General features: G+C 41.5%; 1 protein-coding gene across 1 annotated transcript; it reads left to right on the top strand.

Moving 5' to 3' along the window:
- Positions 1 to 8,906: 8,906 nt before the first annotated feature.
- LOC132865980 (protein NYNRIN-like) lies at positions 8,907 to 14,573 on the top strand. Its single transcript, XM_060898508.1, has 3 exons — positions 8,907 to 8,985; positions 11,761 to 11,843; positions 11,915 to 14,573. The coding sequence occupies exon 3, from the start codon at positions 12,170 to 12,172 to the stop codon at positions 14,483 to 14,485; it is 2,316 nt and encodes a 771-aa protein (XP_060754491.1). The 5' UTR covers positions 8,907 to 8,985; positions 11,761 to 11,843; positions 11,915 to 12,169; the 3' UTR covers positions 14,486 to 14,573.
- Positions 14,574 to 15,391: the final 818 nt, after the last annotated feature.

Here is a 15,391-nt window from a genome sequence, read left to right as displayed (position 1 = left end):
AAGATCCTTTCAGGATCTAAGAGGGCATTGGTAGAGATATTTGCTTGGCATGCTTGAAATTGATACAGACTGTTCTGATTGCTATTTGTTTTGCTAAGTTAAATCCTTGAGATTTATATTTGCTCGCACATCTGATCTCTGTTTAATTATGGTTATTCTAGCCACTGATGTAATGCTTCATTACCCATTAATGTTACACAGATAATTTAGCTTCATCAATAACATCACCATCATCATCCAATCAGATAGCTACAGTACAGTGGTGCTTGAAAGTTTGTGAACCATTTCAAATTTTCTATATTTCTGCATAAATATGACCTAAAACATCATCAGATTTTCACACAAGTCCTAAAAGTAGATAAAGAGAACCCAGTTAAACAAATGAGACAAAAATATTATACTTGGTCATGTATTTATTGAGGGGCGGCACAGTGGTGTAGTGGTTAGCGCTGTCGCCTCACAGCAAGAAGGTCCGGGTTCGAGCCCTGTGGCCAGCGAGGGCCTTTCTGTGTGGAGTTTGCATGTTCTCCCCGTGTCTGCGTGGGTTTCCTCCGGGTGCTCCGGTTTCCCCCACAGTCCAAAGACATGCAGGTTAGGTTAACTGGTGACTCTAAATTGACCGTGAATGTGAGTGTGAATGGTTGTCTGTGTCTATGTGTCAGCCCTGTGATGACCTGGCGACTTGTCTAGGGTGTACCCCGCCTTTCGCCCGTAGTCAGCTGGGATAGGCTCCAGCTTGCCTGCGACCCTGTAGAACAGGATAAAGCGGCTAGAGATAATGAGATGAGATGTATTTATTGAGGAAAATGATCCAATATTACATATCTGTGAGTGGCAAAAGTATGTGAACCTCTAGGATTAGCAGTTCATTTGAAGGTGAAATGAGAGTCAGGTGTTTTCAATCAATGGGATGACAATCAGGTGTGAGTGGGCACCCTGTTTTATTTAAAGAACAGGGATCTATCAAAGTCTGATCTTCACAGCACATGTTTGTGGAAGTGTATCATGGCATGAACATAGGAGATTTCTGAGGACCTCAGAAAAAGCATTGTTTATGCTCATCAGGCTGGAAAAGGTTATAAAACCATCTCTAAAGAGTTTGGACTCCACCAATGCACAGTCAGACAGATTGTGTACAAATGGAGGAAATTCAAGACAATTGTTCCCCTCCCCAGAAGTGGTCGACCAACAAAGATCACTCCAAGAGCAAGGCGTGTAATAGTCGGCGAAGTCACAAAGAACTCCAGGGTAACTTCTAAGCAATTGAAGGCCTCTCTCACATTGTCTAATGTTAATGTTCATGAGTCCACCATCAGGAGAACACTGAACAATAATGGTGTGCATGGCAGGGTTGCAAGAAGAAAGCCACTGCCCTCCAAAAAGAACATTGCTGCTCACCTGCAGTTTGCTAAAGATCACTTGGACAAGCCAGAAGGCTATTGGAAAAATGTTTTGTGGATGGATGAGACCAATATAGAACTTTTTGGTTTAAATGAGAAGTGCTATGTTTGGATAAAGGAAAATACTGCATTCTAGCATAAGAACCTTATCCCATCTGTGAAACATGGTGGTGGTAGTATCATGGTTTGGACCTGTTTTGCTGCATGTGGGCCAGGACGGCTTGCCATCATTGATGGAACAATGAATTCTGAATTATACCAGCAAATTCTAAAGGAAAATGTCAGGACATCTGTCCATGAACTGAATCTCAATAGAAGGTGGGTCATGCAGCAAGACAACGACCCTAAGTACACAAGTCATTCTACCAAAGAATGGTTAAAGAAGAATAAAGTTAATGTTTTGGAATGGCTAAATCACCGTCCTGACCTTAATCCAATCAAAATGTTGTGGAAGGACCTGAAGCGAGCAGTTCATGTGAGGAAACCCACCAACATCCCAGAGTTGAAGCTGTTCTGTACAGAGGAATGGGCTAAAATTCCTCCAAGCCAGAGTGCAGGACTGATCAACAGTTACCGCAAATGTTTAGTTGCAGTTATTGCTGTACAAGGGGGTCACACCAGATACTGAAAGCAAAGGTTCACATACTTTTGCTGCTCCTCAGATATGTAATATTGGATCATTTCCCTGAATAAATAAATTACCAAGTCTAATATTTTTGTCTCATTTGTTTAACTGGGTTCTCTTTATCTACTTTTAGGACTTGTGTGAAAGTCTGATGATGTTTTAGGTCATATTTATGCAGAAATATAGAAAATTCTAAAGGGTTCACAAACTTTCAAGCACCACTGTACAACACACTCTTGAATGTGGTTATATATGTATTCATGTTTGTCCTAATAACCTGAGAAACATCTCTGAACAGCTGTGTCTGTGTCAGTGACCTTTGCTCCCGGATCTGTGAGGTAGAATCTCCTGGGTGGCAGAAGTCTACATTCCTAGATCATGCTTTGTGAATCCAACCTCTGTCTGTACAGACACATCAAAACCTATCAGGAATAATAATCAAAGGAAATTTAAATTAAGGCAAAGGTCCTGTCATTCTATATACCATATAACCTTTCATGTTCTGATGCACTTTTCTGGAATCAATTTTTTATACTTGGCATTTCATACATACTGTAGTTTAATTGTCCTCTGAGAAGAAAGGTGGTGTTTTTTAATTGCTGAGGTTTTATACAGATTGGAATTGCTGCCCGATTAATGATTACTAGCCTTGCCAAAGAAATGAAGTATACTAATACTAAATCTGTAGTCAGGTCTTGTTTATCACTTTACCCCATATTTGAGTCGAGTACATCAAAAGTAGTGTAGAGACACGACCCATTTATCATCTTGGAATGGGGGACTGATGGAGTAGAGGAATTTTTCTCATTGTCTTTCCTTTCTCATATTAACTGTATTGTTTTGTATCTTCATTTTATTTGGACATTTTTTAAACTTCTGTTTGTACTTGATCTCCTGCACTCATCTTTCTCACGATCCACTACATGTTTTTTTTTTTTCTTGTCATGTGCTTGTGGTTGCTGAGGTTGCAATAATGGAGTGTGTGATTTTTACACTGCATAGTGCTGTACATTAGAAGTGGAACAAAGCATTTAAAACTATAATCAGCATGAATGGCTCATTAAATTGAGAAAAGTAACGATTCAATTGAAAATATATTGGGAAATTTAAAGACTATTAAAATGTTCAATCTTACTGATGAACAGTAAGACTGAAATTTACAAGCTGATGCTCCACTTAGGGTGGCACGGTGGTGTAGTGGTTAGCGCTGTCGCCTCACAGCAAGAAGGTCCTGGGTTCGAGCCCCGGGGCCAGCGAGGGCCTTTCTGTGTGGAGTTTGCATGTTCTCCCCGTGTCCGCGTGGGTTTCCTCCGGGTGCTCCGGTTTCGCCCACAGTCCAAAGACATGCAGGTTAGGTTAACTGGTGACTCTAAAAATTGACCGTAGGTGTGAATGTGAGTGTGAGTGGTTGTCTGTGTCTATGTGTCAGCCCTGTGATGACCTGGCGACTTGTCCAGGGTGTACCCCGCCTTTCGCCCGTAGTCAGCTGGGATAGGCTCCAGCTTGCCTGCGACCCTGTAGAAGGATAAAGCGGCTAGAGATAATGTGATGTGTGATGTGTGATGCTCCACTTACAATGCTGTAATCCTCAGTCATACTTATCTACAATGAGTATTCATTGAGTCAAAACTTTTATATGTTACATGTTAAAAATTATAAATATTAAAGTATGTAAATGAAAAAGACAAAACTGTGCACTTTGTTCAATTTAAAATGCTTCTTAAATGATAAAAAATACATAATTTTTACTTCACATTACAAAATGAATGTAAAAAAATATAAATTACTTCATAGATTAAAAAATAGTAATTTTGACATTTATTTCAAACATTGAACTGATTTTAATCAATTGTGTGATATAGCATATCTGGCTTTCTCTTATCCACTATTTCAATATTCCTTGAAACTCCATGGCTTCATATTGTATTGTCTAGGTGATACCATGTTGTAATTGTAGGATTTCCTGTGCATATGAGAAATAACTCATGATTGTTATTATTATTACTCATCACTGTTATTCACTGTTGTGTTGGTGGAAACTGCCATGCCATGCTCTGCATTGTGCAGCTCGGTGAGTTGTGCATGCATAGGCGGTTTTAAACGGGGGCCAGAGGGGGCCAGTGCCCCTGTAAAATTGCTCCTGGCCCCTGTTGTGGCCCCTGTGCTGAACAGATAATAAGATTTATTAATTTCGACGTGCGCTGGCTCGAAGATCGGAACTGACATGACGGAGTGTTCTACACGGACTCCTTAAAGCGCTACACGCACACTGTTACCTGCAGCAGAAAGACCAGCAGCAGCAGCGCGAATTGTAAACTTCGGACGTGAGTGATAACAGCTGTCACGTCCGAAGTTTTTTGATTGAAAAGCCATCAGATACAGTAGCGTTGACACGTTTCACTGAGCCATATAAAGAAGTATTTTTTGAGCTCTTTAGACTATGCAAAATAGCTGTGGCACTCCCAGTGAGATCTGCCTCTTGTGAGCGGAGTTTCTCCACTTTGAAACTGGTGAAGACCTACGGTACCTCCGATCCACCATTAGTGAGGAGCGTCTAAGCAATCTTGGTGTGCTCAGCATTGAATCCAGAAGGTCCAAGGCTTTGAACCTTGATGCATTTGTAGACCGTTTCTCAAGGAGTCACAATCGCAGAATCTTGTTGTTGTAGTGTTTCAGCCTGCTGTGAATGCTATAGGGTGATTCTGAGACCACTGGGTGTGAATTTATTTTTTCTTTCTATTTTCCCCCCTGCTGTACATAAAGAAAGAGTGAGATGATGACAGTGTGATTTAGATAAAGATAGTGATTGTACATTCAAGTCTCATGCTGTGAAAAAGAAAATTAATTCATGCTGTGAATTTAAAAAGTGTCATTGGACAGATAAAAGGTTCATTGTATGCAAAAATAGAAATCTTATTTTACAAAAAAGAGAAACATGGTTTTAAGATTTATTGAGCACAATTTATTTTATGTTTAGGCTATTGAGACAGAATGTTTATCTCATTGTATTTATGCTCAATGTATTTTGTTTTGGTTTTAAATAAACTAAACAAAACATTTTGAACGCTTAAATATTGCCATGTTTTTTCCTTATATGTGCCCCCCTGAAAAAACACTGGCCCCACCTCGGCCCCCCTAGTAATTTTGGTCTAGAACCGCCACTGTGTGCATGTAACTTGATTTAATCTGAACCACTGAGTGAGTCTTTTTTTTTTTTTTTTGCAATGTTTAAGAGTGCATAATACTCATTTTCATTATGGTCTGTACAATAAGGTGCACAGTGAATATGCAATACAAGAAGAAACAACGATAAGAGGAAGGAGGTGAAGTGTCTTAAGTGATTTAGTACGCAGTGTGTCTCATGCATGGCACACATATCACTGGCAACCACAGGTTTCAGAAAAAACATGTTGTTTCCTGTTTTTTTTTTCTGGTTCTAGATTTGTTCTTTGCAGAAACAAAAAGATTGCATACATTTCTTTGATTTTTAATTACGTAAATTATAAAACTGCAGGATCTGTCCAGTTCAACAATGTCTGACAAATGTTTAATGACATTAATTTTCTTTTCAGGAGTTATTCTTCACAGAAACAGGTTCAAGAATGTTCAGTAAAAATGTTTCATTTCCTTTCTGCCATTGTGTGACTGCCTAATTGGCTTTATTTTACACACACACACACACACACACACACACACACACATATATATATATATATATATATATATATATATATATATATATATATATTCACAATGCTCAGCGTAAATGAGTGCACCCCCTTTGAAAAGTAACATTTTAAACAATATCTCAATTAACACAATTTCAGAAATGTTGACGAGACAAAGTTTAATATAACATCTGTTTAACTTATAAAAAAAAAGTGAGGCTAATAATATAACTAAGATGACACATTTTTCAATTTTACTCAAATTAGGGTGGTGCAAAAATTAGTACACCCCACAACAAAAACTACTACATCTAGTACTTTGTATGGCCTCCATGATTTTTAATGACAGCACCAAGTCTTCTAGGCATGGAATGAACAAGTTGGCGACATTTTGCAACATCAATCTTTTTCCATTCTTCAACAATGACCTCTTTTAGTGACTGGAAGCTGGATGGAGAGTGATGCTCAACTGAACTCTTCAGAATTCCCCAAAGAAAATAATTTCTTTACACCACAAAGGTGAAGGCTACAAGAAGATCAGCAAAGCTTTACTTATCAGTCAGAATACTGTAGCAAAAGTGGTACAAAAATTTAAGAAAGATGGAACTGCAACCATCTCACAGAGACGTCCAGGTCATCCACGGAAGTTAACACCTCGACAGGAACGTCTTCTGATGAGAAGGGTTGAAGAAAATCAGCATGCAAGTTCACTGCAATTATCTAAAGTAGTAGAAAACCAAACTGGGGTGACTATTTCCCGTGACACAATACGGCGTACACTGCAAGAGGAATGGCATGCATGGATGCTGTCTACGAAAGAAGCCTCTCCTAAAGCCCAGGCACAAAAAAGCTTACCTAGAGTTTGCCAGGGCCCATGCTGACAAAGATGAAGACTACTGGGACTCATCTACTCTGGAGTGATGAGACCAAGATAAACGTTTTTGGAACTGATGGCTTCAAAACTGCATGGCGTCGCAAAGGTGAGGAATACAAAGAATAATTCATGGTGCCTACAGTGAAACATGGTGGCGGCAGTGTCCTTATGTGGGGCTGCATGAGTGCTGCTGGTGTCGGGGAGCTGTATTTCATTGATGGCATCATGAATTCTCAGACGTATTGCTCCATACTGAAAGAGAAGATGCTACCATCACTCCGTGCCCTTGGTCATCATGCACTTTTCCAACATGACTAAATACACATCTAAGGCCACTGTTGGATTTCTGAAGAAGAACAGGGTGAAAGTGATTCAGTGGCCAAGTATGTCTCCTGATCTGAACCCAATCGAACACCTATGGGGAATTCTGAAGAGACAAGTTGAGCATCGCTCTCCATCCAGCATCCAGTCACTAAAAGAGGTCACTGTTGAAGAATGGAAAAAGATTGATGTTGCAAAATGTCGCCAACTTGTTCGTTCCATGCCTAGAAGACTTCGGTCATTAAAAATTATGGAGGCCATACAAAAAGTACTAGATGTAGTAGTTTTTGTTGTGGGGTGTACTCATTTTTGCACCACCCTAATTTGAGTAAAACTGAAAAAATGTGTAATCTAAGTTATATTATTAACCTTACTTTCACATTATAAGTTAAACAGATGTTATATTACACTTTGTCTTGTCAACATTTTTGAAATTGTTTGTGTTCATTGAGATTTTGTTTAAAATGTTACTTTTCAAAGGGGTCTACTCATTTACACTGAGCACTGTAGCTCACATAATGGGCTATAGGTTATTCAGAAAGTGAAACTATTTCACAAACAAGGGCATACTGTAGCCAGATTTGAAAAACTCTCAATAGCAGTACGACCACCCAAAGTAATGGAGTCTTTTTTTTCCCCCACAATATCAATATTAAATGAAAAGTTTATACTGTAAATATAATTAACAAGTACACTTTAGAAGCAAAATATTTCTAAGTAAAGTATTCTTATGATACCACAGAAGTATGTTGCGGTAAATTGTCATATATTCTTTGTCTTTATTTCATCTTTGTCAACTACATGTTACACAGAAATGGGAAATCAATCATCCACTCCAACTCCTTCCTCACCAGGTGAGTGTTGGGTCAAAATTTATTATATGTAGATTATGATCAGAATATGAATCAGAATCAGTAGGTTAAATCAGGATATATGTAGGTGTATATGTAAGTTTAGTGAAATAGTGATTCTTAGCTTATTCTGTGTTAAGATTTAGTTTGAAATGACCTTAGGTCCGGCTGGACATTGTTTGGGAACATTTTGTTTATGAATGTGTATTTTTGAACAGAGACGTGTCTGAAGGTCTGTTTTAGTGTCAGATCGACTCATACCACACTCAGAAATAGTAGAATTAAAGTTCATGATTATGCTTATTCATTCAGTTGAATCTTAGGTCATGGCTTCATAAAGGCTATGAAATACACTGAAATATATTGAAATATACTATGGTAATGATTAATATTAGTTTTATAGATCCCGTAATTAATGAATACATTCCGTGATTAATGTTAGTTTCATAGTTCTAGATTAGTTTCATAATGACATTATAATTATAATTAAGATCTCATGATTCTAAGGATTTTTAGTTTAAGAGCATTAACCTAATTTAGTTATGTTTAATCCTGTTAGTGGTTTAATTGTTCTCTCTCTTTCAGACATATTCTCATTGTACTTGTGGTTAAGTTGTTCTTTTTTTTATGTTTATTCTCTTATAACATTCATTATTAAGAGCTGATTGTTATTTGTTAATTACTTATGTTGATGGAATCAAGATAATCAAGATGTAATTTACTGACTGACCACACATTCATGTGTTAAGAATTATTCATGTTAATTATTAAGAATTAGTACGATCCTTTCTGTGCAAACTAGTGTTTTTTGACCTTCTTCGTAGGCAAACATTAAACATTATCTATGTTTATACATTCCAAACTATTCCACGAAGAATCAGACATAACATCTATCTGTACCTTATTGTCAGCAAAAATATGTTATTATATTATTATGATTGATTCAAGATCATTACACACTTCTACATAGACACACACACATAGACACACACACACACACGAAGACAAAACATAAACACAGCAACACTATAAGACATTCCCACAAATGTTTTCATTCAGACGAAGCGAGCGAATAAACTGGCATGTGAACAACCCACACGTGTTCTCCTGTCCGTTTCTGAGCGATTCGTCTCCTTGTCTCCTTGTCTACTTCGGGCCCGAAGGGAAGGCATTCACGAAGGAATCCAGGGTCTCTTTCTGGGTGAACCCAACAATTTGGTGTCAGAAGTGGGATACTGCCAACCAGGTGAGTAAATTTAATTTTAATTTATAATTTGATTGGTTATTGATTGGTTGACCGCCTGGTTGGTAGTAATTTCAAAAATAGAGACCCGTAAATTCAGGTTGGTAATCCTCGTGTGGAGGCACGGGACGTAAGGACCCTCGTAGACTGAAGATTAGATTAGACCTTTATTTATTTTAGACTCTTGTTTACGGGACGAGACGGGGCTAGTAGAGCCACGGGATTGGGCTGGTAAACCTCGTAATTTGTTTACGGGACGGTAAGCCTCGTGAAGACACTTCAAGGGGGAGAACTGTCACGAGAAGAGCGCACTTTTAATCTTTGATTCCTTCGTGCGGCCATGGGGGGTAGTTGTGGTAGTAAAGAGGTACTCAGACCCGATTCTGAAGACACTCCACGGGATTGGATGAATCGATGTGATTTGGGATTCTATACTGCTCCTTGGCTGGACCTTCTAGCCGATTGGTCTACGAAACAATTTCAGTCTCGGTTAATTTATCCTCGTGCAGGGACTTTTAGACCAGAGTATCTAATTTCGGCACACAAACAGATATATGAAGGATTTGGCAACCCAGAATGGGATTATGATTACATGACCAAAGGTTATTTAGAGTGGATTAGAATGAAGCCAATTTGGGATCATTTTCAGAAAATTAAAGAGACGAAAGAACAAAAGAATTCAATACCACATCCCAAGCGCAATGCAGAGGTGCAACCTGCTTTATTTCGATCCCTAGCCTCTGCTCCTCCGCTGATCGAGGAAACAAGAAACATTCCAAACATTCCTGTAGATACACCGGCGAACGCTTCATGTCCCGCTGATAACACAGGCGCTAGAAGGAAAACTGTAATGAGCAGAAGAAACGAGACAAACGAATCTCATACGGATTCTGACGATGAAATAAACACAGCTTGTGTGTGGGCGCGAAGAGGAAAGGGATTTAAGATCTATCCGCCTTCAGCATCAGAATTAAAAGACATTATCAAGCTATTGCCTTCGATAAACAACCCAGTCAATTTCGTAGACATGCTCGTAAGAATGTGCAGGCACAAACAAATGGTTGGTGCAGATTATCGCCTTCTCATGCATGCTGTTCTCGGTGATAAATATGATGAAGATGCATTGCTAGCCGCCGTCCCTTGTCTAAAACCGGAAAATGACGATTATGCTGTTACGGAGGTTAAAGAGGAAGAAAACGGTCAGACCACGACCAAACAGGTAATGAGGTTTTACTGGAAAGATATTGATAGAGCTATGAGAGAATTAAGGGAACAATTGACGCGTTATCTGCTCTCACGAAGACAGGCTAGCCGTGATCTTTCACAGGTTACTAATTGTAAACAGGAGAAGGCTGAACTCACTTCCAAGTTTTTGACACGCTTTAGCGAGACATGGACTTGTTTGGGAAATATGCCACTGAACCAGCAGCAAAGCAATCCTCTCTTTATCTCGACATTTCTGAATAATTGTCGTCCTGATGTGCAGAAGGTGTTGAAACATCATTTGAGTGACCGGAGTAATATGATAGTGAGAGCTCTAGGGGAAAAGATTAGAATTTTGGAGGGAGATGATCTTTTGGATACTAAGCAGGTGGCTTGTCTTTCCGTTGCTAGTGGTTACTCACAACAGAATTGGGGTGATCCACAAGGACGGGCGGGGAATAAGGGATTCCCCAGTGATAGATTGTGCTATTATTGTGGTAAAGAAGGACATTGGAAGCGCGAGTGTAGAAAGAAACGGATAGATGAGGATAGGGCACGTCAAAGAGCTGCTTCTGCTTCTTCTTCTAATCTTCAGCGTGGTGTGTCTTTTCCTTCTCCTCCCCCTCCTTCTCCTGCTTTGCCTACTGCAAACGTAGGCCCATATCGAGCATAGAGCTGCCTACAGAGCTGTGACCCCATGATGTTACATTGTTCTTTCGACTCTTATCTAGCTAGTGATTTGCCTGTTGTAGAATTGGTTGTAGATGGAAAGGTGCTCCCTTTCTTAATTGACACTGGTGCTACAATGTCCTCGGTGGGAAAGTCATATGAGGGTCCGATGTCTAACAAAACCGTTCGCTCTGTGGGAATTGATGGGGTCCCTTTTCCTTCCCCTTGCACTCCTCCATTACTGGTAACCTGTCCCGCTGACCCAGCACTTCGTAAACATCACTCTTTTGTGTTGATGTCACAGTGTCCTTTTAACTTAATGGGACGGGATCTAATGAGCCTGTTACATTTATCCATTTCGTTTCAGGGATCCAAGATGACTATTTGCACTCCTGACTCGCTGCCTCCTGCTTTATCTTATCTTTCTTCACATGAGACTGTACCAAATATCTCTGCTGTTGTTTGCATGACTTCTGTAAACTCTGTTATTCCCTCTGCTGACCCTTCTACGGCTTTGGCTGAAATTCCCTCCTCTCTTTGGGCTGAACAGAAGGATGAGGTAGGCCTGGTTAATTGTGTTCCTTATGAAGCTAAGCTGAAACATCTGCTCCCTGTTTATGCTAACCAGTATCCTCTCTCTGAGGATAAAGTCAAAGGGATCGATGTCATCCTACGGTCTCTCCTTGAACAAGGCGTGGTGAGAGAGTGTATCAGCCCGTATAATACACCTGTCAACCCCGTGCCCAAGCCAGACGGTACCTGGCGTTTTACGCAGGACTTGCGTAAGATTAATGAACTAATTGTTCCTGTAGCACCTATTGTACCTGACGTTTCCTCTGTAATATCACAAGTTCCTGCTGATCATTGCTGTTTCTCCGTCATTGATCTCTGCTCTGCTTTTTTCAGCGTTCCGGTTGGAGAAAACACACAGCCTTTGTTTGCGTTCACGCACAGACGGAAGCAGTATACTTGGACACGCCTACCACAAGGTTTTATTGACTCTCCAGCTGTGTTTTCAGCTGTAATTCGTAACGCACTTTGTGACCTCTCCCTCCCCCAGGGCTCTGTGATCCTGACCTACGCCGATGATCTTCTGATATCCGCTGAGTCCCCAGAAATCTGCCAAGCCGCATCATTGCACCTGCTCCAACATCTGGCAAAAAAGGGTTTCAAGGTTTCCAGAACCAAGCTCCAGTTCTGCAAAGACACTGTTAAGTATCTGGGCTTTGAACTTTCACAAGGTTGTCGTAAGCTGTCAGCTGATCGGGTGCAGGCGATTCTAGACACGAAACGCCCTGCCACTAAGCATGCCCTCATGTCTTTTCTGGGTCTTATCAATTACTGCAGACAATGGATCCCTGACTGCTCCTCCTATGACAAGATTCTCCGTGCCGCAATCTCTCCTCAAGACCCACAGCGACATCCTTTGACCTGGACTGACACTATGATTAACGCTTATCACTCCCTCAAAAGCGCTCTCTGCTCCGCCCCAGCTCTGGGTTTACCTGACTACTCCAAGCCCTTTCATCTCTACGCCTGTGAACAACAAGGTACGGCGTCTGGTGTTTTGGCTCAGGAGCATGGAGGGGGGATTCGTCCGTGTGCGTTCTTATCTAAAACATTAGACACTGTTGCTCAAGGCTTGCCTGCGTGTCTAAGAGCTGTCGCCGCCTGTGCTATGATGGTTTCAGATGCAGAGAAATTGGTTTTGTCTCACCCACTGATCTTGCACTCGTCACATCAAGTTAAACAGGTATTGCAAAATTTGCAGACTCAACATATGACTGCACAGCGACGCTCCGGATATGAAACCATTCTCCTTTCTACTGATAATCTCGAAATTCGAACCGCATCCTCTAATACTGTAGGTCACGCTCTCGCACGCCTTCTTAACTCTCAGGACGACACCTTAGAGGACACTGATCATGACTGTCTATCTGAAATCTTGCATACTACCAGTATCAGGCCTGATCTTTCCTCCAGCCCTCTGGAGACTGGGGAAGTAATCTTTGTTGATGGCTCTTGTTCTAAACCTTCAGATAATGTTTTCCTCTGTGGCTATTCTGTGTGTTCCCTGCCTGACATTGTACACGAGGCCTATGCTCTCCCGTTCTCTTCCGCTCAGGCAGCCGAATTGTATGCACTAATGCGTGCCTGTATTTTGTTTCAGGGCAAGGACGTCACTATCTACACAGACTCTCGTTATGCCTTTGGGGTGGCTCATGATTTTGGGAAGATTTGGCAGTCACGGGGCTTCCACGCAGCAGATGGGAAGCCCATTTCACACTCAACCTTAGTACAAAATCTTATTGATTCTTGTCATCTCCCTAGGTCACTCGCTATAGTCAAGACTAAAGCGCATGCCTCGGGAAACACCCCTGAACGCATGGGTAACTCTCTTGCTGATCATATGGCGAAATTTGCTGCTGCTTCTGGTGTCATGTCTCCTGGTCTAGACTCTTCATCATGTAATACATCTTGTCTTGCTAGTAGTTTGATCCCAGATTTAGACCTTATCTCTTTACAGGCTTCAGCTTCTCCAAATGATTCTGCCTTTTGGCAGCTACAAGATGCTTATGTCGCCTCTGATGGCCTATGGTACAGCCAAGATGGCCGTCTTTGCCTTCCATCACATTGCCTTCCTTTCCTTGTGCGTGAATTTCATGGCGTAACACACCGTGCACGAAGGGGAGTAAAGGGGGACATGAACAAACTTTTCTGTATAGCTAATCTAAACAGTTTGGTGGATTCAATTATCGAGAGATGCCTCATCTGCGCACAGAACAATCACTCCAAAGCAGTCGCGAAACACGAGTGTTTACCCATACCGACATCTCCATTCTCAGAATGGCAAATTGACTTCACACACATGCCTCCCTGTGGGCCGTTTAAATATCTCTTGGTGATTGTGGACAAATTTTCTAAATGGGTAGAAGCCTTTCCGTGTTCTAGAGAGAATGCAAAGGTAGTGACTCGTACGTTGGCAAAAGAAATAATACCTCGTTATGGGGTTCCAGATGCCATAGACTCAGACAAAGGTACCCCTTTCGCCTCAAAGGTCACACAAGATCTGTGTAAGTATCTTTCACTAAACTGGCGCTTTCACATTCCATACCATCCTCAATCTTCTGGTATCGTAGAGCGTACTAATCGAACATTGAAAGACAAACTAACTAAGGCTATGCAGACCACGGGTTCCAGAAATTGGGTAGACCTATTGCCAGCCACACTGGCCGAAATTCGCATGACATCGAAGCCTAGTCTCGGCGGCTATTCCCCCTACGAGATCATTTTTGGGCGACCGTTCCCTGTCCCCTGGAGAAAAGGGACTCCGGCTCTGGGTACCTCTGATTTGAAGACACATATGGATGAGTATTCTGCAGCCCTTATCGATAAATTGCATGAAATTTGTAATAAGGTCAATAGTACAATATCACTTCCACCATCGGCAAACACACACCCCTTCCAAGTGGGAGATAAGGTGCTGGTGCAATTTTTTAAACGATTTGGACAATTGGGAAAACCTCGATATAGTGAGCCTGCAGAAATAGTCGCCATTACTCGTACTGCTGTTTTAACTGACCTTTTTCCACAGTGGATTCATGCCACCCGACTGAAGAAGGCTCCGTAATAAAGTTGTTTTACAATCAGTTGCTATTAACGCTTTTTGTGTCCCTATCTAGTCTCTTTCTCTCTCTCTCTCTTTCTCTCTCCCTTTCTCTGTGCTATAGAATTGACCTGTGTGCAAGCGCTGACTGAGTTGTGCAGCCCGGCTGACTGAGAATCCGTTACTGCCCGTGAGACGTTGTGAACAAAGGGGGGAAGAGATCTTGCGCCCAGTCCAGATTTGGAACCGTGGAACCGAACCACCTCACTACAATCCATGATGGTCCACATCGCGGGTCTCATGACATCACTGCTCGGGGCAGGGTTACCCGCCCGAGCCTTCAGGATCACTTCCTTGCTCGGGGCAGGGTTACCCGCCCGAGCATTCGTGTCCGCTTCATCTCTGCTCGGGGCAGGGTTACCCGCCCGAGCCTTCGTGGCTGCTGCATCTCTGCTCGGGGCAGGGTTACCCGCCCGAGCCTTCGTGACCATTTTCCTATTGCTCGGAGCAGGGTTACCCGCTGGAGCTGGACCTCGGGACAACATCTTCTGGCAATTTGCTAACTGGACTGCACGGGCTCACACAAATGAAAGTTGTTATGTATGTCATTTGATGCCATCCTCCACTATTATTACACGCCCACCTTTGCCGTTATGCTCTGAAGCTTTATATTATGCTTGGGGGCCAAAAGGCCAACCTTCTAAATTTTGGGGCCCTTTCTGTAATTACTCTCCTCACCCTTCTGTGGTAGCAAAGTTAAACCAGACTTCTTCAGTACATGGCACAAATACCCCCGACATTATATTACAAGATTCTATTCTCACTACTCTGAAAGTAGATATGCCTTCTAATTTCACTTTCCCTCATTGTTTTAGAATGAATTACTCTCAAAAAAGTAATATTTATTTAGGACACATTCCTAAGTCTCAA

This window comes from Neoarius graeffei, chromosome 18 (genome assembly GCF_027579695.1).
Source record: "Neoarius graeffei isolate fNeoGra1 chromosome 18, fNeoGra1.pri, whole genome shotgun sequence".
Taxonomy (NCBI): Eukaryota; Metazoa; Chordata; class Actinopteri; order Siluriformes; family Ariidae; genus Neoarius; species Neoarius graeffei.
Note: the sequence above shows the minus strand (reverse complement) of the source record. Positions and strands in the feature narration are given on the sequence as shown.

Coding starts and splice junctions, on each gene's coding strand:
- LOC132865980 (XM_060898508.1), top strand. CDS start 12,170: ATGTCTTTTCTGGGTCTTATCAATTACTGCAGACAATGGATCCCTGAC.